The sequence below is a fragment of the Kwoniella mangroviensis genome, chromosome 2 (assembly GCF_000507465.2).
Source record: "Kwoniella mangroviensis CBS 8507 chromosome 2, whole genome shotgun sequence".
Lineage (NCBI taxonomy): Eukaryota > Fungi > Basidiomycota > Tremellomycetes > Tremellales > Cryptococcaceae > Kwoniella > Kwoniella mangrovensis.
This window is the reverse complement of record NC_088828.1, coordinates 593,606-621,252: the sequence shown is the minus strand read 5'-3', so window position 1 is coordinate 621,252 and position 27,647 is coordinate 593,606. Positions and strand designations below refer to the sequence as shown.

The following is a 27,647-nucleotide window of genomic DNA, read 5'->3' as shown; positions in this document are numbered from 1 at the left end:
CGTTCCTAATCCCGTTTACATACTTGGACCTAGACTCACACGAGGTTGCAAGTCGTCCTCCCTCCTTTCTTATCTATTTCAACACGACCATCGATCTGTCTTTTAAAGTCTTCTTTTCTTTCCACTTCTCTTTCTTTCGAACCACATATTTTTTTTCTAATATTCAGACTAGAAGCTTCTGAACAAACGTTGGTTGTCAACGATCTAAGAACAACAACATCAACAAGACGATCTCGCGAGCGCTAGGGTCCTTGCAAGCACTTATCTCACACACACGTTCAACACTTTCCCACATCACCCCGCAACAATGGTCAACGCGACCTACGTGGAGACATCTCAGGATGTCCTTTACTACGCTGATGATGGCACACCATACATCTACAATCTCGGTGATATGGCATGGAGTGAGTTGCAATCCCACATCACGCAGATAAGCGAGATAAGCTTCTGATCATTGCTATCATACTAGTTCTCGCATCCACGGCATTGGTATGGTTGATGATACCGGGTGTAGGACTGTTCTACTCTGGTCTGTTAAGGAGAAAGAATGCTTTATCCATGATATTCTTATCGGTAGCTGGTGTAGCTGTCGGTTCTTTCCAATGGTTCTTCTGGGGTTAGTGCAAAGCAATTTCAGCATCATTCCATTAAGCCAAACCAAGCTGATTTCACAATTTCTCACGCATATAGGTTATTCTTTGGCATTCTCTGATACTGGTTCCAAGTAAGTTACTTCGTACATCTGAGATCTGGATCTCATATGAATCAAATCACGCACTAACTGTATTTCCACCTTGTAGATTTATCGGTGATTTGCGATATTTCTGTCTCAAAGGTGTTCTCGCCGAACCATCCGCTGGATCAAGCAGAATCCCGGCATTGCTCTTCTGTGTGTACCAATGCATGTTCTGTGTAAGTGATAATATATATGTGCCGTATCAGGAAACCAGCTGATAAATCATACCTTACCTACAGCTCATTACTGGTGTTCTCGCTATCGGTGGTTTCGCCGAACGATCCAAGATCGGTCCCGTTATGGTCTTCCTTTTCTGCTGGTTGACTCTCGTCTACTGTCCTATTGCCAACTGGACTTGGAACCCTAACGGCTGGTCCTTCATCATGGGTGGATTGGATTTCGCCGGTGGTACCCCCGTACACATCTCATCCGGTACCGCTTCTTTGGCTATCGCCATCTACCTCGGTAAAAGAAGAGGATACGGTACCGAACGATTAGCTTACAAACCCCATAACACCGCTTTCGTTATTCTCGGTACGGTATTCCTCTGGTTCGGTTGGTTCGGCTTCAACGGTGGTTCAGCTCTCTCTGCTAACCTCAGAGCCGTCCAAGCCTGTATCGTCACCAACCTTGCTGCTTCAGTCGGTGGTATCACCTGGATGTTGCTCGATTGGAGACTCGAAAGAAAATTCTCAGCTGTCGGTTTCTGCTCAGGTGCTATCTCAGGTTTGGTCGGTATCACCCCTGCTGCCGGTTTCGTCGGTTCCCCAGCAGCTGTCGCCATCGGTTTCGTGGCTGGAGTAGCTTGTAACTTCGCCACCAAACTCAAGTTCCTCGTTGGCGTTGACGAAACGCTCGATGTCTTTGCTTCTCACGGTATCGGAGGTATGGTCGGATGTGTCATGACTGGTCTCTTCGCCCAAGCTTCCGTCGCTGGTTTCGACGGTATTACAGAGATTCCTGGTGGATGGTTTGATCACAATTACATTCAGCTCGGTTATCAGATTGCTGACATGGTTTCTGGTGAGTTTATCTTGCGATTTGACGAAGATACATGCATGCAAAGGTCAAGAAAGACGTTAGAAATGAAGGAGGTGATGTGGCAGGCGGCGGAGTAACGTCGGATAAACCGGAGCTACTTCAGTGAAATAAGGTCGCGCGCCACAAACATTTTCGCTGAGTCGCGCGTGGTGCGTCCTTCCGTTTTCAGGTTTCGCCTACTCCCTTGTCATGACCACTATCATTTGTTGGATCCTCCATTTCATCCCTGGACTCCGACTCCGAGCGAGCGAAGAAGCTGAGATTGTCGGTATCGACGATGCCTATCTTGGTGAATTCGCTTATGACTACGTCGGTACCGACCCCGAGCTCCGATTGCACCGAATTGACTCTCGACCTCAACTCACCTCTGGCGATGTCATCGCTGAAGCTCCTCACTCACCTGATGGTAATTCATCCCATGAGAAAGTGCCTCACGGTGCTGTAGGAAACGCTGCTGCTGGAGGTGGACGAGTTGACGTATAAGTGGGAGAAGACTTGTTGAAATCTGGCTTGTGTTCTGGTCAAAGACGCCTGTATTCGCAAGTTGCAGAAAATAGGAGTTGGAAAAAGTTGCAAGAAATCTTTTTTGTAAAGGTCCTTTAGGTTGACATAACCTTTAAAACACAATTAATTAATCTTATAATCTCTCTTCGCTCATCGTATGTTTCATGTTATAGATTTGAGTTTGGTCTGCTTTTCAGTTCCCTTTATATCTCAAGGCGATAGTATATAGTTGAAAACGAACGTATATGGGAATGCATATAGTATCGTATGATGGTTCTTGTCTCTCACACCGCAGAGTGTGAATTGGACTTGTCTGTAACCAAAGTGCCACATCGGATGGGTGACCCGGTTGTATGGTTGTTGCCCCATGGGAGGTAAGGGTCAGATGACTGAATTAAGCGAAAAAAATCTTTGCTTGGCAAAAACAGTTGAAGTTGGGTGTAGAGGTGGATGCATGTATGTGTTCAAGATTCATAGCTATGGATGGTTCATCATAAAACAATCATAGACACTGATCAACCATATATAATACAAGTAACCTGGCAATTATGACAACAGCAACCACCACTTCAACGGTACCTCCACCAAACACGGGATTAGAAAGAAGGCCTAGCGAATCACCCACCGTGGGCTCATCGACATTTTCCACTTTTAAAGAAAAGATGAGTAGGGCATTAAGTCCAAATAGGGATGCACATGCTGGTCTGGCAGGAGGCGGAATAGGGAGGAGACAGAGTTTTGGTACAGGTTAGTCCTCTTGTCATGTTCCTTTAGGATCGAATCGCATATATTGCTCTGTCCTTATCGTGAGGATATAATTGGTTGGAAGAGTGTGAAGCCATGGCGTATGGGATTGGACATTTTCATTAATTTTATTTTTGTGATCTACGGGTTGACCCGATTGGGGGATCTAACGATCTACGGACAGATCATCTTTATCATCTCGTTTGTTGAGAGAATCGAATCCTTATCTCTATAACAAGAGTGTGAAGTTCAAGGGACCAACCAAAAGACGAGTTGGGGATTTAGCCATGCCATGTGGCAAGGGATTTGGATGATAAGGATTATGACCATGAGATCCGACAATCGTTTCTTTCTCTTTGCGGGTTTGGGTCTGAGGCAAGGCAAAGTACGACGATATGAATATGCTTAGGTGGATGTATGTGGTTGTGGATGCTCTTGGCAATTCCTGTTGGATACATACGAGGAATCAGATAGGGATTTACTATTGGATGGTTTGGTTTGGGAACATGAATTCTCTTGAGTGTTTACGTATAACGTCATTGTCGTTTCCATCCAATCTATTCCCATTCTCATCCTTCATCCTTCATCCTCATTTCCACTTCCACTTTTACCGGTCCTTTCTCTATTTCATCATTTGATTGTTTGATTGCCACTCTGATTAACCTTACACATTGGCCATCGTCGATATCATAAGAACAGCCAAGACTGATAGCTGATACATATCATCGACCTGCACAGCAGCAACCATGTCAATGGCTGACGAGAGACCCGGAAGGGCAATTGTGAGTTGATCCGATCCCATCAAACCTTCTCGCTTCATGACCTTTGTCTTCTGCATAAAGTTGAAATTGATCATGATGGCAACGCAGTACTCGACCGGAAGAGGAGGAGCGGGCAATCTTATGAAATCACCTACTCGAGGTCAAGATCTGGATGCTCAACCTGGAGCGGAGAGGGGAAGGGAATTATCACCTCATCCGATTGATGAGAAGGTGAGTGATGTTCATGTCGGACAAAAGCATTGAGGTCAAAGTTGCTTGTTCGAGTTCCAATAGGGGACCATCATCCTATAAACATCGTCGGGGGAGAGGAAGCTGACTCTTCATACTCTTTACAGATCATTCACTCCGGTCGAGGTGGAGCAGGTAACATCCACCGATCAACATCCCGCTCTCGAACGAGAGAACAAGAGAAGAAAGATGTTGAAGAAGCATTATTACAGGAGAAACTCGTAGCTGAGAGAAGAGGTAGACAGGCCTTCGAAGGTGGTTTCTCAACTGGTAGAGGTGGAGCGGGTAATATTGAGAGATCGAAATCCAGATCTAGATCCGCCATTCGAGGTGGAAGTGCTAGCGTAGCTGGAAAAGATGATTCTACGAGTTTAGCACCTACCGTCAGTCACAAGACCGCGGTGCATGGTACTGGTAGAGGAGGATTTGGTAATATCCAAGAAGAGAGAGACAGAGGAGATGCCAGTTCGTTGGATTTGGAGAAAGAAGAAGCTAGAAAGAAATACGAACAGGATGTTATTGCTAGACATCAAGCTGATGAAGCTAATCAACCGTGAGTCCGGAATTTGTTCAGACCTCACTCGAGGTGGGCAGTTGGATTACATTCCCGCTACACCCTCGTAAGATTCTCGACTTAAAACTAACGATATGTGTGTTCGGCCTTCCGCAGATACACCAGCGGTAAAGGTGGAGCAGGCAACTTCCATTCTCACGATGCCAACCACCCTGATCTGGCGAATTTGTCTTTGGAGGAAAGAGACGCTCATGCGAGGTTGCACGCTCAAGATGGAAAGTACTATGTCAATACCGGCAGGGGGTGAGCTTTTGTTTTTGGGATTCTAAAAGAGTGCCTCATCTGTCCTTCTACAATCTTGACCACTCTATCGTTCAATCTACTTGCTAATCTCCATCTTGTAATTTGCACATTGATAGTGGCGCAGGGAATATGATCCCACCTCACAAAGAACATTCACCCGCGCCGGACGGTGACAGAGGAAGGGGTAGAAGTGCCGATGGAAACAAGCATGGTGTGTTGGGTAACGTACTGAGAAGTATTAGTAGGGCAACAGGTAGAGAGAAAAGTGCAGATGGTGGGAGAAAGGATTAGGGTGTAAAATCTTAGAGATCTTTTCTTTCTTTCTTTTGCTTCTCAGCCTTTCAGGGGTTTTATGTAGATGAGTCAGTTGACTTTGGTCAATCTAATCTAGTTGATGCGAGAGGACAGATGGGGTTTTCCTGGTTTCCGACTTCTGGTCTCTAAGGTATAAATGAATTTATTTAATACAATACAGTAAGATTTAATTGTTTCGTAGGTGATCTATCAATTATATGTATCTTGTGAGTCAAATACCAGTCCAGCTCATGGCTTTCGCTAAGGAAATTCTCCCAGATGAACAAAATGCGCATCTGCCATCTGTTACTAACGTCAAATTCATACACATGCTGAATATATATGCCCAAAATATGATGACTGAATGAATGAAAAGATCATTTTGAGCACGAGTAAACAAACAAAAGACAAGTAGAATCAACATGGTATCACACAAGATTCAGACATGAAGAGGTATATTTGACATAAACTGAAATACAAAAGAATGAGAGAATGAAAAATAAACTGATAAACCGATAAGTAACGGGAAGGGTAATAAAGAAAAACACGAATTTATCGAAAGAACCAACTGACATCCACTAATTTTAAAGGCTCCTCACCATTTCAATCCTGTGCTCTTATTACACCCCCTTGATGGTTTGACTACAATATTACACACTTCTGTTTCTTTTTCCTTGCCCCACTTCCCATCCCACTATCCTGCAATCCACCACCTTGTCCCGCCCCTCCTCCCCTCTTATTAATCTTAATCTGTCTCACCAAACTCTTAAAGGCATTTTCAACATTCGAGTTGGTCTTTGCTGAAGCCTCGTAGAAGTCGCATCCCAAGGATCGAGCAAGATTCGAACCTTCATCTGTTGATACTTCTCTAGAATGATATTGATCTTTCTTATTTCCAACGATCACTATTGGTATCCTCTTTGATCCACCTCCACCACCCGATTGGGAATACTGATACTGACCTCCTTGGCCGGCGTGTGAACCATAAGGATGTGATTGAGGATAATGATGTGAATAAGGTGAAATGTGATTCTCATCTTTGACTCGTAAGACTCTTTCGACTATACGTTCGATTCGCTCGAATGTAGCTCGGGAGGTTATGGAGTATACTATCAGGAAACCTTCACCGTCGCTAATCGTAGAAAATGGAAACGTCAGTAATGTTCTGTTGCGATCAAAGGGATGATGATGGAATGAGAGCGTCATGATTCATTGGGTATACACTAAAAAGTAAGAACGAGATATAGATTGTGGTTTGAGAGATGGACTTACCGAATCCATTGATCCCTCAATGCAGTATATTCCTCTATTACACATCAATCACAATCACGAATCAGCTTGGTAAGGCCATATCATCAATAACGCTGCGAGAATAGTCACCCACCTTGTCCAGCTGTATCTAAAACTTCTAATAAACAAGGCTGATCATCTACGACCCATTGTTTCCTATAACAATCTTCTATCGTAGGGTCATATGTCTATGGTTAATCCATTAATCAGCATTATACTTGGCTGCGCCAGTAGAATGACGATAAAAGGTATATGGTGATAACTCACTTCAACAAATGAAGACATGGTAAACTACCAATACCAATCAGCTCCTTCTGTCTATTTGAGGAGGAATTGAGAAACTCACCTGCACGGTCAAAGCTGTTTTGCCTACACCACCGTCACCTAGGACGGTTATCTTGAATAACATACGAGGTGCGGGACCCTACGTAGAGCGATTAGCTGATATAGAACATACATTCTATTTTTTCATTGTCTAAGGATGTGAGATTGAACTTGCCATTTTGATTACGTCCTACACAATTGATATATGATCGCTAGTGATAATCCAACAAAGCCAATCCTCCTGGATTTTTTCTTCTTTTCGGTGTTATTGAAATTACTCTGTGGATTCGATATCAGATGATGAGTAAGGAGTGGAGAAATGGAAGTTCGGTCTTTTTGATGTTAAAACGATACGATATATTGATATCTCTCGATTAATAATGAATTCGAGGTTGTTGTCAATCGATTTGACGTTGATATGCTCTTTGGTGATACTTGGCTGTTTTCGCGATGTTATACGATGTACACCCAGTAGGAGTACTCCGACGAGCTGAGGAAGAGTTATCGAGCAGAAATGGAAGAGTGTTGTCGTCTATGCAATGTTGATCTTCAATTGTGGATGATCGTCGTGTCGTGGTGTTGAAAACGACACAAAATTGTATGTTCGCAATGCTACTATTCGAACTGGAAGTCACGTCCCTGGAGGGTATATCGATGCGTTGGAATTCCCCAATGATGATGATTATGTTGATGCTAATGTTTCGGGAGGTCTAACGGATCAACCTACGGATACGGTAGCCTCTCTTTCGTTGACAGGGCCACAGCAGTAATAGGGATTATGGGATCGATCGGGTAACGGTGAATGATTGACAGATATTGAATTGTACGAGAGTAAGATGATAAAGTGACGTGATTTTTTGATCGTCTAATTGTTTAATAATAATCGTTTGATCCCGGATTCCAGCTAGAACCTGTACTCGCACCGTACTCTCCCGCTACTCCAAGATATTCTTCTCGTGTTTTCGTTTCGTACGTATAGACTCGAGGATGTAGGATTGACTTATGGTGATAGATAGATGGATCGAATGGGATGAGAAATCAGTTGTACTCTACCACAATTGTTGTAGTTGGCCTGTGCGACCTGACCATGGAAATCAGTCATTGACTTTACTCGTAGTGCCTGAATCTACGATATTTGGCTTACTATTTCTCTACCTCTTTGCTTGTACCACACGCCCTCACCTTATCTTGCTACGATCCGACCTCTCTCTCGCATGCGACGTATATACCCTAGCAAGAGGGTGAGATGCACGAGGTTCAACTGCAAAATTGCAAGACAAGAGGGACGAGCTGACTGACGACCGGGAGTCGAAACGCTCGGACACCTCATTCGACCTGAAGCCCAACAAACTCACTGGCCATGTCGCAAAATGATGGCTCAACGGTTCATGCCCTTCCTCGTCATCTCTAGACGAGAACAGAGGGCGGTAGATATCCAATTAGTTCACTCCAGGTATTGTACTCCACACTGATGTTTGTAACCCTCCAGAGCATGGCCCAATACTGAGTTCACAAAGCCCATCGCAAAGTCTCTGTAAATCTCAATAGGACGAACGGACCATCCACTTGTCCCCAGATCACTGACTTGGTACCATTCTTAGTACCATCTCTACTGGACTAATTCTATCAGATCCGACTAAGGGATGGTAGGCCATATGGGCGTAGTCACCATCTTGACTACGAGCAGATTATCTCCTGAGAGGAATATCAAGCTAATTTCTGCTATACTTGATCCTCTTCAAGGGAACATATAAGATGGGATTCTTGTCATTGTATGGTTGTAGAGAATAGTACATGATGATGCCGCTCAAGAACAGAACATATATATTTATATGTATATTATATCGTAGTGTAGTACAAACAGTTCACGAAAGAACACTCAGTCGGAAGTAGAGACAGGAAAAGGAGAGAAAGCGAGCGATCTAGCAGGTACAAGCTGAAGGGGTCGAAGACTCTTCTTGTTCACCTGCAACTTTGACTCCCCTAGGTCCTGATTGAGAAGTGCGTTGAGGCGTAGGTGCGAGGGGTAACTTCTTGGCTATTCGAGGTCAAACCAAGTGTCAATAATCGGTCTCTACCTGGTCCATCTCTATCTCCTGGCGGTCAAGCGCTACATACTCTTCTTCTCCGGTTGCTCTGAAGAATAAAGACAACTCACCAATCTCCATGAAAAGCTGTTCCACTCCATCACCCGACTTGGCACTTGCCTCAGCGAACAACAGACCCTCCTCCTGAGCGAACCTTTCTCCCATCTCTCTCGGTGTTTTCCTTTGCGATTCCATATCCAGCTTATTCCCTACTAACATGATGACTATCGATGGATCTGCCTGTCGCTGGAGTTCTCGGACCCATGATTTGGCTTTTTCGAATGATGCCTAGTGGGTTTACATATGAAATTTAGCATATATCCTTAAAAAGTAGGAAGTGGAGAGGATATTCAACATACTTCTGGGGCCTGGTCAAGAGCAGAAAGCAAACGTTAGTTGCGCTGAATTGAATAATGATCAGGCATCAGCTCACCTGTGTTATATCATACACTATCACAGCGGCATTGGAGTTTCTGAAATATATAGGGGCTAGGGATTTATATCCTATGATGTTTTCAGATATCAGTGACGTCTTTCCGGCCGGATCGTCACACTCATAATGTCGATAGTGAGATCAACATACGTTCTTGTCCTGCCTAGTAGAGGAAATGATATACAATCAGCGATCATGTGAATTGCTTGATTGCTATTTGAGGAAACGTACTGTATCCCAAATTTCAAACTTGATTGAAGTGTTTTCATCTAAAGATACAGTCTGAGTTAAGAATGCGGCTGTCCATTGCAAGCAGAATAAGGTCAGTAAGAAATGAGAAATCCATTCAAAGTTGAGGGAATATATACTTACCACCTAAAGGATCAATTATCGAACAAAGGGTCACAAGTCAAGCGACGTCAGTCGACAGGTCTATGTGGTAGGACTACCGAAGATGATGATAGGGACATACCAATCGTTGATTCTCTACATCAACTCATTTTAGCCTTTCTGCGCTCTGTCCGTTGATTCGGGTTAATCAGCGAGCTCACCTGAAATCTGAGAATTCATTTCTAACCTATTTCATCAAAACTTAACCAGTCAGCCAGCCCTTTCTTGCTTTGTCTTTCGTTGCACAGACATATTTGATGATACGACGATGATGATAGTGAGAGTCAACGTACAAATCTCAATACCAATGATGATTTTCCTACTGCCGATTCTCCTACAAGCATAAGATTATAATCAGTGAATGGGATTCTTATGGGATTGACAGATAGATGGGGGACATACCTAGAAGGACTAATTTGAATGAGGTCGTTCTTGACATTGTACCTTACTATTTCTTTGTACCTTACTATTTCTAAGTTCGGTCTGATCTGATGTGTTGAGCTGTTCAGTTGATATATTGGAATGGATAATGGACGAAAGCGTCCTTGATCTTGATAGCTAGTTGCGGATAGTGACTGTCTATAGTTTTTAATGATATATATATGGTATGGTTGGATTCGACAGATAAAGAAGAGATGTATCGTTGAGACAACAATAACAACATGGGTGTGGTGACGCCATCCTGATTACTCGTAGTTGATTAGGATTTGCCACTCATTACAAAATAATTTGTAATGGTCATTACGTTATATTGGTAATCCCAACAAACTGTTGTTACATGCACAGTACAATTACAGCATATAGATCCATGAAAATATGAATTAAGATAGTTTGAAACCTTCTATCCCTCCCTTCTGGCTCTCTCCATCTCTTCCCAGATATGATCCGCCGCGACGTCCCTCCCTTCTCTAGTGTAATTATCAGTCACCAACCTTCCCAGCTCTCTCGCTCTCTCGCGCATTGTCTTCGCAGCTACATCCTCAGGTGTACGTCCAATCACTTGCAACAAGGCTTTTGTGAGTTCAGGCTCTGAGCATCCAGGACTGTGAGGTGAAATCGATAGTTCAGTGAAGTTCTCAACCCGACGTTTTTATGTACGTTGCGAGAGAGACTTACCACGCCTTTGGATTACCCCACGCACCGATACCAAGGTACCTCGACCTTGCGGTAAAATCATAACAGTCTGCCCAAGCAGGTAAGATCACTTGGGGTATACCGGCACTAAAACCGACACCGATCTTTTAGCTTTTTGCTTCTTCCCCCTTTCATATCAATGTATGTATGAATGTGAGAAGACTCACTATAATGCCTCATGATACGAATTACTCCCTCCATGACTTACAAAACAAACCACATTCCCACTCTGCAATATACTGAACGGATCCGCTTCCAACCAATCAACGATCCTTAACCTATCTCCATCTCCATCTGTGTCTGATTCAGGTAATTGGTATTCACCCAGTTTCTTAAGTTTCCATAACACCTGAATATCTTTTCTTATACCCAACAGCACTCGAAGGGATCTTAACATTTCGTTGGCATCTTTCTCCGAATATTTCAAATTTGTTCCCAAACTGACCAGAACGGTAGCTCGAAGATTACACCAATCATACAATTTTGGATCAACTTCCTGAAGTCGTTCGGATTTTTGGATAATTGGTCCACAACACCTAACCCAATCTGGTATGATCAGAGGTAATTCCGCTCCGACCGTCGACATGCATATAACGGAGGTTTCTGAGAATGAATCTCGATCAAATAATGGTAATACACCTTCATATCCTGCTTGGTTTCTTGCTTTATTGAGTTTTCTGTGTTTCCCATCGATAAGGAATAGCCATATTGCGAAAAACAAGGTGATAAAAGTATTGGCTGGAAGGAGATACCAGGGTATTGGAAATTTGTACGCTGTGCAAACCCTATCCCATCAAAAATACAACTCAACTCCTCAGAACACAGTCAGGAAAGAGGAGAAATACAGAACTCAATGAACTCACGCAGGAATGGCGGAAACTCCCAAACCCTGTTCACTCAGAGCAGCTTCTTTAGCGGTATTGGGAGTTAACAAGATTGCCTTCTTGCCTGATTTCCGAATAGCATCTCTTGCTGAGCTCATCAACGAATCTACAAGGATATAATCGGGATTGACATCTTGGATGATACGCTCGACGTCTCGGGCGGTCTCGACGTATTCATCCGGCGTATCAGGCTGGACGATGCTGGTTGTTCGAATTGCTGAGAGAGTGGAACCGTATAGACCCGAAGGGGTACGAGCGTATCCGAACGTTTTGGCTGGATACAGTGTGAATAATGAGGTTCAATCGATCCGATCCGATGAGTTGATATGATACAAACTCACGCTCGTCATTAGAGAATCGCCTCATTAGACCATCCGTCAAGCTTATACCTTTGATCCTATGAGAAGTGAATTCATCCTCACTCCCAGACTGATTTGCAATTCGTTTCTCAAGGTTTATATACGATGCAAGATCGATATCCACCCCATCACCATGTTTAGCCTTGAGAGATGAGATGACTGCGAAATGACAATTCGCTTGACCTGCTTCTGGTCTAGGGAGATGAATTGTATCAACTCGACCGGAGGTTATACACCAACTCTAGAGAGGAGCTCACGATGTGATGAACAGTAAAGTCGGTTTCCTGCTTCGAGTCACAGTCATTATGCTATCGTCGATATCCCACTCGGACAATTGACACTATAAGATGCATGTATATCGTTAACATGATGGACACCTCGAAACGATGTTGAAGATTTGAACAATAGATGATCTATGCATGTAGCAGGTAGCAAATAGCAATCGAAATGACCGAGCTAGGATTCCGTGAGTCCGAAGGGTCTCCCTGTAGGGGTCTGTGCGCGCTCGGAGGCTGATGAGGGAGGTAGGATGATCGTTTATATCACCCACTCACTTAGGACCCGTCAATCCACCTCGTGTTTGTGATAAAGTTGAGTTGAATACAAGCAACTAAGTGTTCATTCCAATATCATCACATCAGCTCGAAACATAGCTGACTTCCAGACCATACATCATCCTCTCACGTCGACTGCCCTCTTCTGGCTACTACCATCTATGCTACTGAACCGACGAACAGCATGAGATTCGCGTTGGAAGATAGTTCAGATGACGAGTCCATCTCTTCTTTGGATTATTCAATTTCATCAGATGATGAACTTGACTTGACGCCTTCGTAAGTCTTACCGCATTGCATTCGACGATGGTCATATCTGCTGGATCATTTCGACCTTCTGAGATCAAAGACTGAACTACATTGATTTGTAATCGCTGTTAGACGTAATCCACGTTCAACACTCGGTAGGAACATCTTATCAGCCTACGAGACATCCGAAGACGAGTTGAATTCCGAAGATGAAGTCAATCTGGGATTAGATGACGAATGGGATATAGTAAAGGCCAAAGCTAGAGAGGGACCTAGCTGGAGGGAAAAGAAGGAAAAATCGTATGTCGCTCTTGTAGCTGCTGCGTGTATTGGTGAGAGTAGTGCTGATATGCTGTTGTTAGGGTGAAGAAAGATGTTAAGGGAAAGGGAGTAGCCAGGTCAAAGATCTCATCAACACTATCATACAAGGTCCTCACCCCCAAAAAGAATATTCCAATATCTAGGAAAGCGGAAGATCTGACGGACGAGAGAGAAGATCAATATGATCTTTGGCTCAATACTGCTGATCAGGAAGCATGGGTGAGTCTCGCAAACTTCCTTCAGAGCTATCTAAGACAAGCTGACTTAGTTTGTGTGCTTAGAGAGACGGTCAAAAACAAGCGACAGAACGACGAGGTGAAATACGAAATATAGCTTCCAATGCTCGAGCGAGATTACAATCGCAAGAGCAAGATAGATTAGCTAAAGAGGCTGAAGAGCTGAGGATGATGATGGAGGGGATGACAATGAAGCTTCATAAGGAGGGAGAAGAGCTCGAAAGACAGTTCAAGGAACGAGAAAAGAAATTATGGGATGTGAGTGGACTCTTATGCTCCATGTGTTTATCGTATCGTCGGGACAGCATGCTGAGTGGAACGACCTGCAATAGGACATCGATGCGGCTATCAAAGAGGTCGAACGACGGGAAGCGGAATTGGCAGCTGCTACAATGGCGGCTGTGCAACGTCAAAAAGCGGAAGAGGAAGCTCGCCGAGCACAGGCTGAGAAATTAGCTTTGGCGCATAAAGCGGAAGAAGATAGGAAGGCTAGAGAACAGGCTGAGAAGGAGAAACAGATTCAGAGTGCCAAGGAAGAGGAGGAAAGGAAACAACTGGCTGAAAAGGAACATGAAGAAACGAAGGCCAAAGTAGCTGCTGAGAAGGATAGAGCCGGAGGGGAATGGAGGAAATGGGTCGAGAAACAAAAATGGATGAAGATCAATGTGATTGAACCAGTCAAAGGCGATAGATCCACCAAGACCACTTTAAGAGCCGGTATGAGGTTGATGACGAGAGGATTAGGTCAGGTAGTAAATACTCAGGAAAGCATCGTCAGAGTTGTGAGTATCTGTCTTGGCTTCGTACAGGAGTGATTGGAAGCTGATCATACGACACTAGACGAACGACTTGCATGCCATCCTGACTGAACAACTCCCTTCACCTCCTTCACCCGCTTCTCCTGTTATCCTCAATGATGACACATCTAAACCCTATGCCTACCTTCTATCGCACCTCTCGAAAGCTCTCATCAAGCAAGCTGAGTCTGAAGTGAACGCCAAAGCCGATGCTGCCTTCCCCTTGGCCCGCATCGTATTCGGTCTGATACTTCGTGGTCATGCTGCTCTGGGTGAAGTACTGTTTGCGAGATTCGTGAAGAAGTGTCCTTGGGTCGTCCCGTACTACCCTTCCCGGCAGACTGTAAGTATAGTCCATCCACGATCTCTCATACACCCCGAGCTGATTGATGTGTAATATTTTAGAGTCAATCTCGCGAGGAATATGAGAAATCTACAGGGCGCGGTTCAGATGAATCTCTAGCAGAATACATCTCTCGAATGGCAGGTATCTGTACTCTGTACTTCGCAATTCTACAAACACCCTTATCCTCTTTGATACCTACCACCTCGGTTCAACCACCGACACCAAGTCAATTGGAGAGTTTGATCATACCTCCTCTTAGGTTCCCATCCGCATGGAAATGGCTGGCTTTGGCATTGAAAGATACATTCCCTGTCCTTCCACCTGTCGCTCATTTGATATCGACCTGGATAGACATAACAGCTCACGAAGCTGTAAATCGCTATGGAAAAGGTCAGATGAGCAAGATATGGGAGGCGATCGAAAGAGAGGGATTAGGTGAGGGGAAGATCAAGGGTGATAGTGAAGCTGCTAGACAGAGGTTAAAGTTGGTTCTGGAGAAATGGAGAAGAGGTGAGGTTGAAGTGCCGAAAGGTAGAGTGTGGGAGTAGAATGGTGAGGGTGCTTAAGGAAGAACATAAAGGAGGAACATGCTGCGTCATACCTACATCACCAGTAACTTTTCATGGGATAAGCATTACTTTTATAATCTTTGTAGAATAGGTAATCACTATCAATGTATAATAGCATGAAGACGATACGAAGAGTGATTTGAGCGTGATTCCATAAATAGATCTTGCAACTGTGCCTGATTACTGGTTCATGGAAATTAGTCGAGCTAAGCTGAAAAAGGATTTGCTTGTTGATGTTTTTCGAAGTCTTCTCTTGTCTCATCGCTCATATATTGTGTGTAATAGCTGTCATCCGTCTCATCACGCTCACTCAAAGTCTCCGCGATAGATACGGATTGAACTACGATCCAGTAGGCATCCTAAAAACTCATTTGTTTTAGTCCTGTACGATGGCCTCACCTACCACCCATTCCCGCACCGATCACCATGTCTCATCATCTCCATTCGCCCCTCATCCACCCCTGACATCCGTCTTATCCCATACAACCTCATTATCGCGGAACCGGTCCACTCGTCAATCTCGTCCTCGCTCAGCATCGTCGCTCTCTGAGGATCCGGAAATACCTAGACCAGCTCGACCTCCTTCACCCCCTGCTCCAGAAGCTAATGCCCCTCCGCCCGCAGAGGAAGTGACGAGGTTGAGGTTGGTGGCGCATTATGCAGGGTTAGTGTTGGCTAGTATTCTGGGGTGTTTAATCAGGCTTGGGCTCTATGGCCTGGGAACGTGTGAGTGCAGCATCGATATCCTTTTCTCTCTATTATGGGTGTACTGTTACCCCTCATCAAGAGAGATATCTCAATGTTCAATCTGATACCGAGTACTGAATAAAAGGTGATTGAAAAATTACAGACGACGGTACGGTCATCTACCCCTTGATATGGTCACAAGCCGTAGGAAGTGGGATCATGGGATTATCACTAGCAAGGAAGAACGAGATCATCTCAATGTGAGTAGAGTAGAGTGCGATAAGGCCATTCATGGCCCTTGAATGAATCATGAATCAAGTTACTAACAGACTCCACGTTATGGTACTCCTTCAGCTATCCACCCATATATACTTTCCTGACTACAGGTATAGCAGGTTCAGTGACCACCTTTGCATCATGGATGTTAGATGGTTATTTGGCTTTTAGCAATTTCCATAAATACGATAGAAAAGGACTACACGATGTGGGTTGACACCATTCACAAAAAAAACCATCAGTCATTGAAAGCCACTGCTCTTGCCATTTGATGACACTATAGTGGACTTGACTGAATGAATTCTGCTAACTTCATGGATTTTTTTCTATGTAGACTGTAGACGGAGTAATATACTCCCTATCGACATTCGCCATTGCCATAGCATTTCTTCGATTCGGCGAACACTTCTCAAAAATCTTACCATCTTTAAGTCTCTTCAGAAGACCCAGTAAAGCCCCTCTCCCAGATAGATTACCTGCACAAACCCAAGCTCGAAGTTCCAATCTCAACTCGAACGAAGAAGATTCTTCGTCACCATCCCCATCGTCAGGTTCAAACGCTGATCCTGAGAAAACCTCTTCCCCTTCTTCTTCACCACTCAAGCCACTCTCACAAACACCATTATTAGATATACTATGGATATCCACAGCGTTCTTCTCATACCTTATCATCCTCCTACTTTACTTCCTTGCCAAACCATCTTGGAGACACAACGTCACATTTCCCTTACTCGTCTCTCCTCCAGGGACTATCATCCGATTTTACTTTTCAAGATTTAACACTCGACCGAAATTCATTGATAGATTCCCTCTTGGTACATTTATCGTCAATTTCTCAGCAAGCATTATAATTTCTATATGTTTCGCTCTTCAACGATTACCCCTTTCTCAAACCCAGGGAATCAAGTGCAATGCGTTGAATTCTATCCAACAAGGGTTTTGCGGATGTTTAAGTACCGTTTCTACCTTTGTGGTTGAAGCTCGAACCATTAAAAGTCCAATACACAAATGGATATATATAGGTGGAAGTGTGATATTGGGTCATTTGATGGTTTTGGCAATCGTTGGTGGGATAGGATGGGATTATGGTTATGTGGATGTATGTAAGGGATAATTAAATTTTTGTTTTGGTCAGTGCAATATTCATGTATCCATTTGTCAGTATGTTTCTTGTTGTAAAGGTTCGGATGGGCGTGTAATGCATAAGTACTAGATAGTACAGTGGCAAGAGAAGAAAGAAGCTATGCTACAAATCCTATATTTACAACCATAGTTCTGAGTCACTCGGAGACAATACCTGTCAATTCGATCAACCAGCCAATGCAGCTTTTTTGAAATCGTCCATTGCTTTACTTTGAATTCGACTGATGAAACCATGTCTGAATGAGCATACGAGTCTGAAAAGAGAATGAAAATACTCACGCAATATGCATCGTGTGTCCCACTCTGCTCATCTCCTTGATTATAATATCAATATCATCCTCAATCGATCTTGATGCTATTGTAAGAAGACACATTGATCAGATTTCGATTTGATCAACTTTTAATACCACATTCGGATGAAATTGACTTACCAGAATAATCACCGATCTTAGTACATCTCCTCAATTCTTTGATCAGCAATTTGATGATCATACACCAGACCAATATCACTTGAGCATCGACCTCTTGAGATGGCTACATTGGTTATCATCCAACATGTTAGCGATAGTCAATCGTCTGAACTATAGCATATAGGATCGTGGTTACTCACGATAGGTGGTAAACCTTTGATTAAATTAGCAGACTTGCGTCCAGCAGCAACAGCAATATCATTCTCCGTGTCCAGTGAATTGATATCATGCATCAGCATCTCACTAGCGTATATTTGATGGTGCTACGTTCGTTATGATTAGCTATCAATCAAGCCGCTTATTTCTAAAGTGAGACGTACAAGTAAGATCGTATGACTTCTTATAACGGGTTCGATAGATCCTTCCTGCTGAGCCAATTGCCTCCTTTCCACTGGAGAGACACCATCAACCCCAAGACTCTTGATATACTGATTGAGCGCTCTTAAACAATCATCGTAGTCCTTTGAATTCCTATACTTAGGTTGGTTTAGCCAACCTGGAGGTGGATTCGGTTGAGGAGATCCGTTAGATAGAGCAGTAGCGTATGAATGCCATGCTTGGGAATATTCCGAGTCGTCCGTTGGCGTCAGAAAGGCGAGTTTGGATGCTCGTTCAAGGATTGCCACCTGTTGTAGGTTTAATTAGCTTATTGACGAATCAGTGAGAATATTACTTACAGCTTTGATCCATCGAATGCTGTATGATGTATATTCTGTTAGTCACATCCCCAGTCTGATGGACAATAGCGGATAACTCACTATGGTGAATCTCCGTCAGGATGTGGATGCGCAGTGCCTTTGAATAGATCTCTCACCGTCACATCATCTTGCAAAGTGACGGATTGCTACATCGATGACCACATTCAATCAGCTTCGTTCATTCGTAGACTCGCTGATATACCGCACTAACCGAAGCAATCTCATCGAGGGGTCTTCCGAACGGCGTAGCGATATCTTCGTCTCTCAAGGATGATGGGAAACCAGTTGCGAAAGCACCGGATTTCTCGATCGCAAATACACACCAGCTATACAAGTGGCCATCAGTTAACCATGCCCGCCATCATATATCAGGTGACAATCGTAACAGTGATACTCACAAAGCATGAACCCTTTCAGCTAATTCAACCGCATCTTCCGGAGGCGGCAACAGGTGAACTCTATTCCTTAAGAACGGGTTGTCGCGATGAGCAGGCCTGAAAGTGAGAGAAGGGATTTGATGTATCCCAGTGGAAGTGACGAGACTACAATGATGATGTGAGCGTATGAAACAGCGTTTCAGGTTCAAGTGCGAGTTAGGACATACCGGACTGCGAGACCTGCGATGAGCCAGCCCTAATGATACCGCAAGGGTCAGTTCCTGATCGTTCAATGAGATCAAGACGCCGTACTCACCTCATGATGTCGACCATTGGTATACGAGTAAGCAGAAAGAAGCATAGCGGCTTTGACAGCATCGATGAGTCTGTCGCTATTCGGACCAGCAGAATCGAGGTGTCTACAAGCTTCCGCGAAGAAGTGAGCCTCCATCGGGACGAGATTAGGCGATGCTGTCATTCGTGTCGCCCATAGGTACTACTCACGCATTGCGATATTGTTAGCATTTCGCAAGCTTATGAGGAAAAAAGGAGACATGCTACACACCATAGCATTTAGTAAAGCCAAACTAGGTCTCCTTCTATCATGGAATGTCATCCTGAACCAAAATCTAGGTATACTCATCTCGAAGAATAGTCGACAGTGTCCAAGGAAAGTATCAAGTCTAAACTAAATTGTCAGCGAGTACTCATGATCCCATATGCAGCTTACTCCACTCACAATTTCTTCCTATGTTCATCTCGCAAACTATCCGTTTCTACCCTACTTCTAAACAACGAAGTTCTATCGGGCCCTCCAGATCTCTGATCAGCTCCGTTAGACCATTGTCCAGATTGCGTTTTCCCCGTTCTCCTCTTCTTACTTCCTGAATCAGGGGCATTCCCATCCGCGTTGTCTTCCACAGCTTCTTTACCACTTTCGTTTGCTGGACTAAATAAGAATTCACCTAATCTCTCCGTCAACTTGTCCACGGGGTCGCTCTCTGCTATCTCAGCGGTATACCGCAGATTGGCTACTTCAGCGTACATCGTCTGTGAACCAGGTGGCGCATGAATAGATGTCGACCTGGGTGTACTGACTCCTGCACTTCCGCTAGGCGTGAGCACATTCTGAGTAGTTGAGGTGGTAGATGATTCGGAATTGATCGAAGATCGCTGAACGAGTGGTTGAGCGGTCATGAAAGCATTCTTGGTAGAGTACTGATTTTGAGGTTGACCTTGAGACGGAACCAACTGAGAGACTGGCTGTCTTGATTGGGGTAATTGCTGAGCAGGTTCAGAGGGATAGGTGAATTTTGGATTAAGAATTTCGTCACGAATCCCTTGATCAAAGCCGCTACCAGGTATGGGGGGAGAGGACGATACAGATTTATAGCCCTGTTGAAATTGCTGAGGGGTCTGTACAGATGGGTTCGCAGATAAAGGGGCAGTAGCGGGTGAACTGTTACTAGGACCAGGAACGTATTGCGCATTATCAGTGTATGTGGGGTATACTGCATATTGATTTGACTGAGAAAAAGCCGTCTGGAATGCCGGTTGGGGAGGTGTTGGGACGTATGGATTATATGGTTGTCCGTTCATATTGACATTTGGCGTGAAGGTCGATGGGTTGTTATCGTCCCCGCTGACGGGGAGCGTATAGCTGAGATACTGGTATTGTGATTGAGGATCATTCTGATAGGATTCTCCATAAACAGGTTGTGGAAGACCATTCTCATCATATGCTAAAGGCTGAGAGCTGAACGCAGGGGTGAGATTGGCAGCAGTCCCCTGAGTAAGGTAGTCTGATATTTCTGCTACAGCAATCAACGTCAGGTAGTTAATCAAGCATTTTGCTAAATAGACATTACTCACCGACTCGGGATTCCAATGACTGGACTTTGGATATCTTCGCCGGTGGCTGATATTCACACTCTTGCTTGTACTTGACACAGCTCGAACATGCCGGTCGCTCCCCGGAGCACCTCTATACATGCTTTGTCAGCCATGAAGAGGGCAGAGGATGAAGAATACTGACTAGCTTCCTCCGTCGACAAAATTTACATGCCCTGATGGTGGTATCAGCTTCAGTAATCGGTCTCGAAAGATTATGGCACGACTTACATTCCACGCCGCAACGAAGTACCGGAGGGAGCGATATGTTCAGAAGATGGGATACCGGAGGCACCAGAGTCTACCAAGAGAATGAGCATATGGTATAGCCAACTGGACAAGATATCTCTTACATGAGGTGCCTGATCGTTGGGATGATGATTGACCTTGTTGTGATCTACTTCGTGATTAGCGAATCGATATTGGTAGCGTAAAGGCACACGGCTCACCCTTCTGCCATCATTCCATTGAGATCTCCTGTCCCTCAATGTTCAATCAGTCGCTGCTATGATTACACGTACATTCTCACTCACCAGTCGACGAGCTCGATGGGGGAGCATTCAGATTGGGAAATCTAGTGGATCCTGAAGTCTCTGACCCTCCTCCTCCACCACCATCAGGCGATACCGACGACTTATCTCCCAGACTACTCGGAACACCTGACATCCTCCTGGGTTCATTGTTGTCACTAATCATTTCCCCGTAGTTTTGCTGATATATCACGTTGCTGGGATGAGGTGGGAACTGCAAGGGATTTGTCTGTTGATGCTGCTGCTGTTGCATTTGATTCCAATCATTGTCGTATTCGTTACCAGGATACCAACCTGTTAAAGACCCGTCATTCTGCTGATTCTGCCAGTCGTCTAAACCCGGCTGGGGTGGTTGTTGTTGCATGATGCGATTGTGTGTGGAGTACCGGTAGTGATGATGATGATGATGGTGTTGTGTATATAAGTATGTATGGGATGTACGAGTTCACTGAACTAGGGTATCCTACAATGAACTGACGACTGAATGGAAGCTGATTCGGAATGATGAGGTGAGCAAATGAGCAGATGAATGACTGAATCACCAGGGAAGGGTTTTTTTTTCCTGATGATGTTCTCGGTCTTAAGGGTTTACCAAACAAATCAAGTACTGTAATCTAGTCGATCCTATCCTTGTCGGCCCCCGATCCTTGCTCGTTGAGCGGTTGAGCGACGCCGAGGTATCCTGTGTCGACTCACTTACTCAGTGTCCTGTTGTCACAGACGACGCAATGGTTCAAGGTGGGGGTGAGATCTCAGCTAGATTTCGGATTAAAGTTGCTAGAACAGGGAAATTAAGGGTAAAAAGCCAAAAAAAAAGGTTAACTGCCCGATGAGGTTTGCATGTGGATGGGAGGATGAACAATTCTTTTTCCATCTTCGATGAGCACGGGGGCACAAGGATAACGAGATTATTACACTTTAATTCAAGCGATCATACGATGAGACTCTTGCTCTCTTTACTAGCTCTGAAAGCGATGCTAATTGATGTGCAGGCACATTCCGTATATCGCTCATGTCATAACTGGACATGCGAGTGTATATGTACGTGTATTGATTGAGCTATCTCTTCTTATCACTCAATTTTGCGATTGTTCTCCCCACCTCAGGCTTCTCATCTTAGACGTGAAGCCAAGAGAACAGGTAAGGGTGTCAGATGTCCCATGAGAGTCTAGGTGCAAGAGCAGGAGTCGGGAGATCTGATCGAGTTCGAGTATCAATCGGCCCGGGACAGGTTTTCGTGATCGTGGTGGCCACGATCTACAAATTGGTTTTTGACCGCATTAGGCGGTACCTCAACGTGGCGCCGTCAATGAACCTGGTGGTATCTGACCAAGGCTTAACGTACCTTACATACATGCACTATGCATACAGTGGGAAAGTCCGAGCTGGCGATTACGATTTGCGACGAGCATCTCCTGCCGAATATGTGCAGTGGATATAAATAGGGGACTTTCCCCTCGTTGAGCAACATTTATGGATGGTACTGTAATCTCGGTGTGATCGCTTTTATAGAGTATCCTACCTCTCTTCATGCCCAGATAATATCACTGGTGTAACACTCAGGCTCGATGACATGCCATTACCATACACCCTTTTCGCAGTTGGCTCCTAGCTCGTGATCCATTTACCCCGGCTCGTCCTTACAGACTGACATGCTTCTCTATCTGTAAAAGACATGCAGTCCAGGTCTATAACTTGGATCCTTTATACTGGTAAACGAGAGACTCGTTTCATCGTTGGAGACCTTCCCGCCATCCCTTGATGCCTTCAAGCTTCGTGTTCTGGTTCTCAGGCGTAGCATGATGAGCATCTTTGGTGTTCAATGCTGTAGCTCGCAGAAGAGACCCACAGTGCATTATATATACTCTATATCTACAGTCTCCTCAGGTGTCAACACCAGGTCTCAGATCATCAGATCCAATCTCTTCAGATAGGATATACGAGAATTTTCACCTGATGGACATGAGTTCAAACGAATTCCAAATTTCCAAGACGCTTGGTTCTTCTGGTGAGCCTTCCAAGTAAGCCCCGTGCGATATGCCAAGCTGATGGTAGGTGTTATCAATCTCAAGAGGGGGACCGAGTTCTATCGATCCTACAGACGGCAGGCCAAGATAGTAAGCTCTACTCTTATCATGTTCATGTATCCGCTGACGGCCATTCCAAACACTCACTCCAGTTCCGTCACACAAATACCTTTTCGAAGGTCTACCGGAAACGGTTGAAAATGCTTTCTTCCAAATGGTGCTTGGCCCATTCACCGATCGATTCCTTGGATCCTCTGCCCATAGTGGCAGCGAGTTCTGGACCAGTAAGAGAAATGGTGAAATCCAAAGCATCATGGCGTTCATGTATCCTCAAAACTCAAAGTCATACGATCATCAGTAAGGTTGGATTTCTCAGATTTTCCCCTCTCCGGTCATACTGGAATTTTACAGTACTAATTAAATTTTACCTGACAGAGCTTTCCAGGGAGAACGTGCTCAATATCTGTGGAGCAGTCTTCCTGATCGCAAAAAGTCCTGGATGATGTCCGAGGTCAGAACTATCTCATGCAGCATCGCCAATCGCCGAGAGTGTCGTGCTGATCCATTTTCCGAAAGTCGGCACCGAAATGCAGTCTCTTGGAGAGCACCTTAGGTTTCCCTACAGAAGAAGCGATCGAGATCAAGCTCCTAGCAACGGATCCTGAAGCCAGACGACAAGGTCATGCCAAAGCATTGCTTACCGAGTTGAAAGCTGAATCAAGAAACAGTCGAACCCCAATTTGGCTTATTGCTCATAACCAGGAGGCAGTAAGTAACATTACCAGTCCATGAAAAGAGATCATTATGCTGACCTTTGAGGTGTGCTTCAGGTTCAAATGTATAGAGCTTTAGATTTTCAAGAGACTGGCTCTGTAGATGTTGATATTGAGGGACGGACAGCAACGATAACTGCTTTCACATACAATCCTGCCACTCAATAATGAAGGGCACCACTATAGGTCGTTGTTTGATTGCGTACAATGTGGCTGATATCTCACGAAAGTGAAAACTTTCAGCTCCCTTCTGATCGAAGAAAAGATAAGAGTATGTATGTCCGATCAATCGAGCGACGGCATTGATGAAACGGCCACGATGAGAAAGAGGATTTTGCTTCCGGTCAGCAGTGTGCATTCTCGTTGGACAAAGGGAAGCTGAGAGCAGACTCCCTTGACATTCCACAAGTCGTTTTAAGATCGAGTGAGCCATTGTGTGACATGCACGCCAAAAGGGGCTTTTGAAAGAGTGATATCTGCATACTACAGTTTGCTGAGACTCCACAGGTTCGTCGAGAATCACAAGGCGTCCCTTTTCGCGAACCTTCACCCGGCATTACTTGTAAGCACAAGGCAGGATGGCTATGCTTCTGTCTGCCAGTGCGATTAGTGGGCATTTACGTCTATAAAGATAGTGTACTCATGCCAAGTATATCTACCTATCCATCAATCTAGCAACATGGAAGTTTCACTGAACACCGAAACGAGACCTCTTCATTCATGTCGGGATACCGTTATGCTTTCAAATCCCCCAGCCACTGATGCCGCTCACATCCTACGAGAAATGACTATTCCTATCAGTGAGTGAATACACTCTTTGCCGAGAAATGGAACGATGATCATGTGTATTATCAGAGGACGAAGCCAGGAGGATTTTGTCAATCATAACCCAATCTTATCAGAGCAGTAAGGTAGCGCACGCCTCACCGAGGCTTGGGAGGTGTGACGATGACAGAGGTACACAGTCCCATCCAATAAATGGCTATATGACGGTGAACCTGAGGCAGAACGATGTCCATTACTCTACTTTTTCGGGCCGCAATACGACGATACTATCGAAAGTCATTCTGAAAATGACGGTAGTGGCAGTCAAGCAGGTAGTGAGATCTGGACTAGCAGTGATCCTGATGGAGAAATCCAAAGTGTTATGGCTTGTAAATTGCCTCATAAGGTCTACGAGGCACAGTAAGTCTCGAGGACCAGTACTGTGGCCTTTTTAGACAAAGCTGACCATGAAAACGAAAAGAGGGATTAGGAACGTCTATGCTGAAAGATTGTGGGGAATCCTTCCGGAAGACAAAGTTAACTGGTTGAGGGATGAGGTGAACTCATTGAGAGCAGTACCTTTTCCCTTTCTCCAAAAAGATGTACAGAGTAGTAACTGACTGTCGATCAGTCAGGAAACGCATCTGCCGAATTGAGAGCCACCCTCGAGTTCAAACATGAAGACTCGGTCGAATTGCAATTCCTCTTCACGGACCCATCAAGTCGGAGTCAAGGACACGGAACAAAGTTGATCGAGAAGATGAAAGAGCTCTCAGAGCGAAATGGGCTTCCCTTCTGGTTGTCTGCTCATAATGATGGTACGGTGAGTATCTTCGACACACTGGATTCAAGTGGAAAATTGGAAAGAGAAAGATACTGTACGCTTGGCTGATACAGTAGATTTCATCTTTTTAAGCGAAGCTTTTACGAACTAAAGGGAGGCTTGAAACGAGGATCAACAGTGGAACTACCTTTTGGTCATGGGAAATCGTCTGATCTGACTGCTTTCACCTATATTCCTGACCAGCTGAAATCATGAGATGGTACAGCGAATGATGATCTCAGTGACAACCTGTTATGATTTTCAAACCGAACAGCTTCGCTGTCGTGATGGCTGTCTGTGAAAAGGGTTTCTTGATATCCGATTACAAATGTGATTGAATTACATACAGGTATAATGCTCAAGAGCTCTATTTTACGGTCTATGCTACTTACTGCAAGTACTGCAAGCGGACCTCCACAACTCACCGATGTACTGCGTTTGAATCCAAGCTTGTCAGTCGTTGGTGCTGTGCATTGGAAGGCAATTTTGCAGAAGGTCGAAGGTTGCGACTGATCTCGGCCCTCCCACTGTACCATTGACATCAACTCTACTTTTAGGAGGCCTTATTGGGATTTCCTTTGAGGGCTGTTCTATGCCCTCACAATTGGCTCATCATAGCCTTCATGCTGGGATTGTCTTCCTTTCTGGGTTCCACTTACCAAGCTCTGAACCATGAGAAGGCATGAGCAGTCGTTCTGAATACATAAGTAGCTGTGAGAAGGACGATCTTGACTGAGCCACTCATTGTGGTCTAGTACGGCTTATTTCAAACCGACGTTCATCGACTGAGTAACTTGCCAGCATGAACTCACAATCTTCATCCGTGGAAACCAGCTCTACTGAATCCTCATCAATCACTGATGATACCCATATCTTGAGACACATCATCGTTCCTACTGGTGAGTAGAGAGCGATTACTATCATCTCGTGGGACTGACCACTGACCACTGCTTTGACACATTGTGCATTTAATAGAGGACGAAGCGTGAAGAATTGTATCTATCATTGCTAAATCTTGGCAAGATAGTGAGTACAATACACCGCCCCCTTTCTGGGTTCCAACATCCTGTGATATCTCAGAGGTATATGATACAGTACAGTATATGATGATGCTTCGAATTTATCACAGTACCATCGAACAAGTGGCTATTTGATGGGCACCCGGAAGCCGAAGAATGCTCTATGTTATCCATCTTGGGCTCGCAGTACGATGTCAATTCCTTCGGAGCTCAGCCCAAAGGATCCAGCTATGATAGCGCAAAGAGTCAAGCGGGGGTCGATATTTGGACTAGTAGCGGTAGTGATGGCGAAATCAAGAGTATCATGGCATATAAGCTTCCTAAGAAAGTCTACGAATCCGAGTAAGCTCGAACTCAGGGCGCCGCCAGAAGGAAATACGCTGATGATGGTTCTAGGGATTTGAGAGGGACTTTGGGACAGGAGATATGGTCATACCTCCCTGAATACAAACGAGATTGGCTAGGCAGCGAGGTGAGCATTCATTGAGCCATCACAATGTCATGATATTCAGTTCGGTCAAGGCGGATGGGTGACCCAAATGTACTTGAACTCAGTACGATAAGTCTTGGGACGAGCTCGAAGCTTCTTTGAATGTCAAAAAGGAAAATTCCATTGAGTATTTTCTGCATACAGACCCTTTGAGTCGTAGTCAAGGACACGGAACGAAGCTAGTCCAGAAAATTAAAGAGATGTCAGAAGAAAGTGGTATTCCGGTCTGGTTGGCGGCTCACAATGACGGAGCGGTGAGTCACCCTATATTCAATACAGTGATGATCCTGCTATTGCAGTTCCTTGGGCATGCCACTGATGATCAATTCCACCGTACATAGAGAAGGTTTTATAACGATAAGGCTGGCTTCGAGCAAGGTTCAACTGTCCAATTCCCACTCGATAATGGGAAATCAACTGGTATAACTGCTTTTACCTATATTCCCACTACTTACAATCCTTCAGAAGATACAGCCAACGACGGTCCCATCGAGGAGCCATTATCGCCTGAAGATATCTCATTAATGCCTGAATTTGAACACTGATACCTGAACGTTTTG

At 44.6% G+C, this 27,647-nt stretch overlaps 11 protein-coding genes across 11 annotated transcripts; 7 read left to right on the top strand and 4 right to left on the bottom strand.

Moving 5' to 3' along the window:
- Positions 1 to 307: 307 nt before the first annotated feature.
- On the top strand, positions 308 to 2,260 carry I203_107091 (uncharacterized protein; the record flags this gene model as incomplete). The annotated part of the gene is made up of 6 exons (XM_019145176.1): positions 308 to 404; positions 470 to 616; positions 691 to 724; positions 801 to 912; positions 976 to 1,759; positions 1,947 to 2,260. 6 exons carry the CDS (start codon positions 308 to 310, stop codon positions 2,258 to 2,260), a joined length of 1,488 nt encoding a protein of 495 aa, XP_019004995.1.
- A 1,511-nt stretch (positions 2,261 to 3,771) lies between these two features.
- I203_107090 (uncharacterized protein) lies at positions 3,772 to 5,143 on the top strand (the record flags this gene model as incomplete). Its single annotated transcript, XM_019145175.2, has 5 exons — positions 3,772 to 3,807; positions 3,895 to 4,017; positions 4,143 to 4,588; positions 4,706 to 4,852; positions 4,969 to 5,143. The coding sequence occupies 5 exons, from the start codon at positions 3,772 to 3,774 to the stop codon at positions 5,141 to 5,143; spliced, it is 927 nt and encodes a 308-aa protein (XP_019004994.2).
- A 645-nt stretch (positions 5,144 to 5,788) lies between these two features.
- I203_107089 (uncharacterized protein) lies at positions 5,789 to 6,845 on the bottom strand (the record flags this gene model as incomplete). Its single annotated transcript, XM_019145174.1, has 5 exons — positions 5,789 to 6,278; positions 6,419 to 6,452; positions 6,531 to 6,624; positions 6,704 to 6,727; positions 6,783 to 6,845. 5 exons carry the CDS (start codon positions 6,843 to 6,845, stop codon positions 5,789 to 5,791), a joined length of 705 nt encoding a protein of 234 aa, XP_019004993.1.
- Positions 6,846 to 8,682: 1,837 nt separating this feature from the next.
- On the bottom strand, positions 8,683 to 10,109 carry I203_107088 (uncharacterized protein; the record flags this gene model as incomplete). The annotated part of the gene is made up of 9 exons (XM_019145173.1): positions 8,683 to 8,798; positions 8,919 to 9,135; positions 9,281 to 9,351; positions 9,431 to 9,443; positions 9,512 to 9,579; positions 9,753 to 9,766; positions 9,832 to 9,857; positions 9,964 to 10,004; positions 10,073 to 10,109. The coding sequence occupies 9 exons, from the start codon at positions 10,107 to 10,109 to the stop codon at positions 8,683 to 8,685; spliced, it is 603 nt and encodes a 200-aa protein (XP_019004992.1).
- Positions 10,110 to 10,511: 402 nt separating this feature from the next.
- Positions 10,512 to 12,351, bottom strand: I203_107087 (uncharacterized protein; the record flags this gene model as incomplete). Its single annotated transcript, XM_019145172.1, has 6 exons — positions 10,512 to 10,713; positions 10,787 to 10,891; positions 10,972 to 11,589; positions 11,668 to 11,962; positions 12,030 to 12,241; positions 12,305 to 12,351. The coding sequence occupies 6 exons, from the start codon at positions 12,349 to 12,351 to the stop codon at positions 10,512 to 10,514; spliced, it is 1,479 nt and encodes a 492-aa protein (XP_019004991.1).
- A 434-nt stretch (positions 12,352 to 12,785) lies between these two features.
- Positions 12,786 to 15,098, top strand: I203_107086 (uncharacterized protein; the record flags this gene model as incomplete). The annotated part of the gene is made up of 7 exons (XM_019145171.1): positions 12,786 to 12,880; positions 12,983 to 13,150; positions 13,213 to 13,390; positions 13,453 to 13,665; positions 13,740 to 14,189; positions 14,248 to 14,547; positions 14,610 to 15,098. The coding sequence occupies 7 exons, from the start codon at positions 12,786 to 12,788 to the stop codon at positions 15,096 to 15,098; spliced, it is 1,893 nt and encodes a 630-aa protein (XP_019004990.1).
- A 410-nt stretch (positions 15,099 to 15,508) lies between these two features.
- I203_107085 (uncharacterized protein) lies at positions 15,509 to 17,196 on the top strand (the record flags this gene model as incomplete). The annotated part of the gene is made up of 4 exons (XM_019145170.1): positions 15,509 to 15,845; positions 15,970 to 16,066; positions 16,161 to 16,290; positions 16,417 to 17,196. The coding sequence occupies 4 exons, from the start codon at positions 15,509 to 15,511 to the stop codon at positions 17,194 to 17,196; spliced, it is 1,344 nt and encodes a 447-aa protein (XP_019004989.1).
- A 195-nt stretch (positions 17,197 to 17,391) lies between these two features.
- Positions 17,392 to 21,554, bottom strand: I203_107084 (uncharacterized protein; the record flags this gene model as incomplete). The annotated part of the gene is made up of 19 exons (XM_019145169.1): positions 17,392 to 17,446; positions 17,505 to 17,580; positions 17,657 to 17,759; positions 17,836 to 17,958; positions 18,016 to 18,321; positions 18,373 to 18,391; positions 18,454 to 18,539; positions 18,605 to 18,719; positions 18,792 to 18,935; positions 18,998 to 19,026; positions 19,087 to 19,266; positions 19,336 to 19,453; positions 19,510 to 20,584; positions 20,643 to 20,754; positions 20,806 to 20,836; positions 20,892 to 20,961; positions 21,014 to 21,057; positions 21,110 to 21,137; positions 21,194 to 21,554. 19 exons carry the CDS (start codon positions 21,552 to 21,554, stop codon positions 17,392 to 17,394), a joined length of 3,075 nt encoding a protein of 1,024 aa, XP_019004988.1.
- Positions 21,555 to 23,152: 1,598 nt separating this feature from the next.
- On the top strand, positions 23,153 to 24,158 carry I203_107083 (uncharacterized protein; the record flags this gene model as incomplete). The annotated part of the gene is made up of 6 exons (XM_019145168.1): positions 23,153 to 23,198; positions 23,263 to 23,307; positions 23,370 to 23,574; positions 23,653 to 23,728; positions 23,794 to 23,985; positions 24,048 to 24,158. 6 exons carry the CDS (start codon positions 23,153 to 23,155, stop codon positions 24,156 to 24,158), a joined length of 675 nt encoding a protein of 224 aa, XP_019004987.1.
- A 511-nt stretch (positions 24,159 to 24,669) lies between these two features.
- I203_107082 (uncharacterized protein) lies at positions 24,670 to 25,794 on the top strand (the record flags this gene model as incomplete). Its single annotated transcript, XM_019145167.1, has 6 exons — positions 24,670 to 24,790; positions 24,846 to 24,896; positions 24,956 to 25,175; positions 25,237 to 25,312; positions 25,387 to 25,578; positions 25,672 to 25,794. The coding sequence occupies 6 exons, from the start codon at positions 24,670 to 24,672 to the stop codon at positions 25,792 to 25,794; spliced, it is 783 nt and encodes a 260-aa protein (XP_019004986.1).
- A 586-nt stretch (positions 25,795 to 26,380) lies between these two features.
- I203_107081 (uncharacterized protein) lies at positions 26,381 to 27,632 on the top strand (the record flags this gene model as incomplete). Its single annotated transcript, XM_019145166.1, has 5 exons — positions 26,381 to 26,477; positions 26,708 to 26,939; positions 26,994 to 27,069; positions 27,153 to 27,341; positions 27,429 to 27,632. 5 exons carry the CDS (start codon positions 26,381 to 26,383, stop codon positions 27,630 to 27,632), a joined length of 798 nt encoding a protein of 265 aa, XP_019004985.1.
- Positions 27,633 to 27,647: the final 15 nt, after the last annotated feature.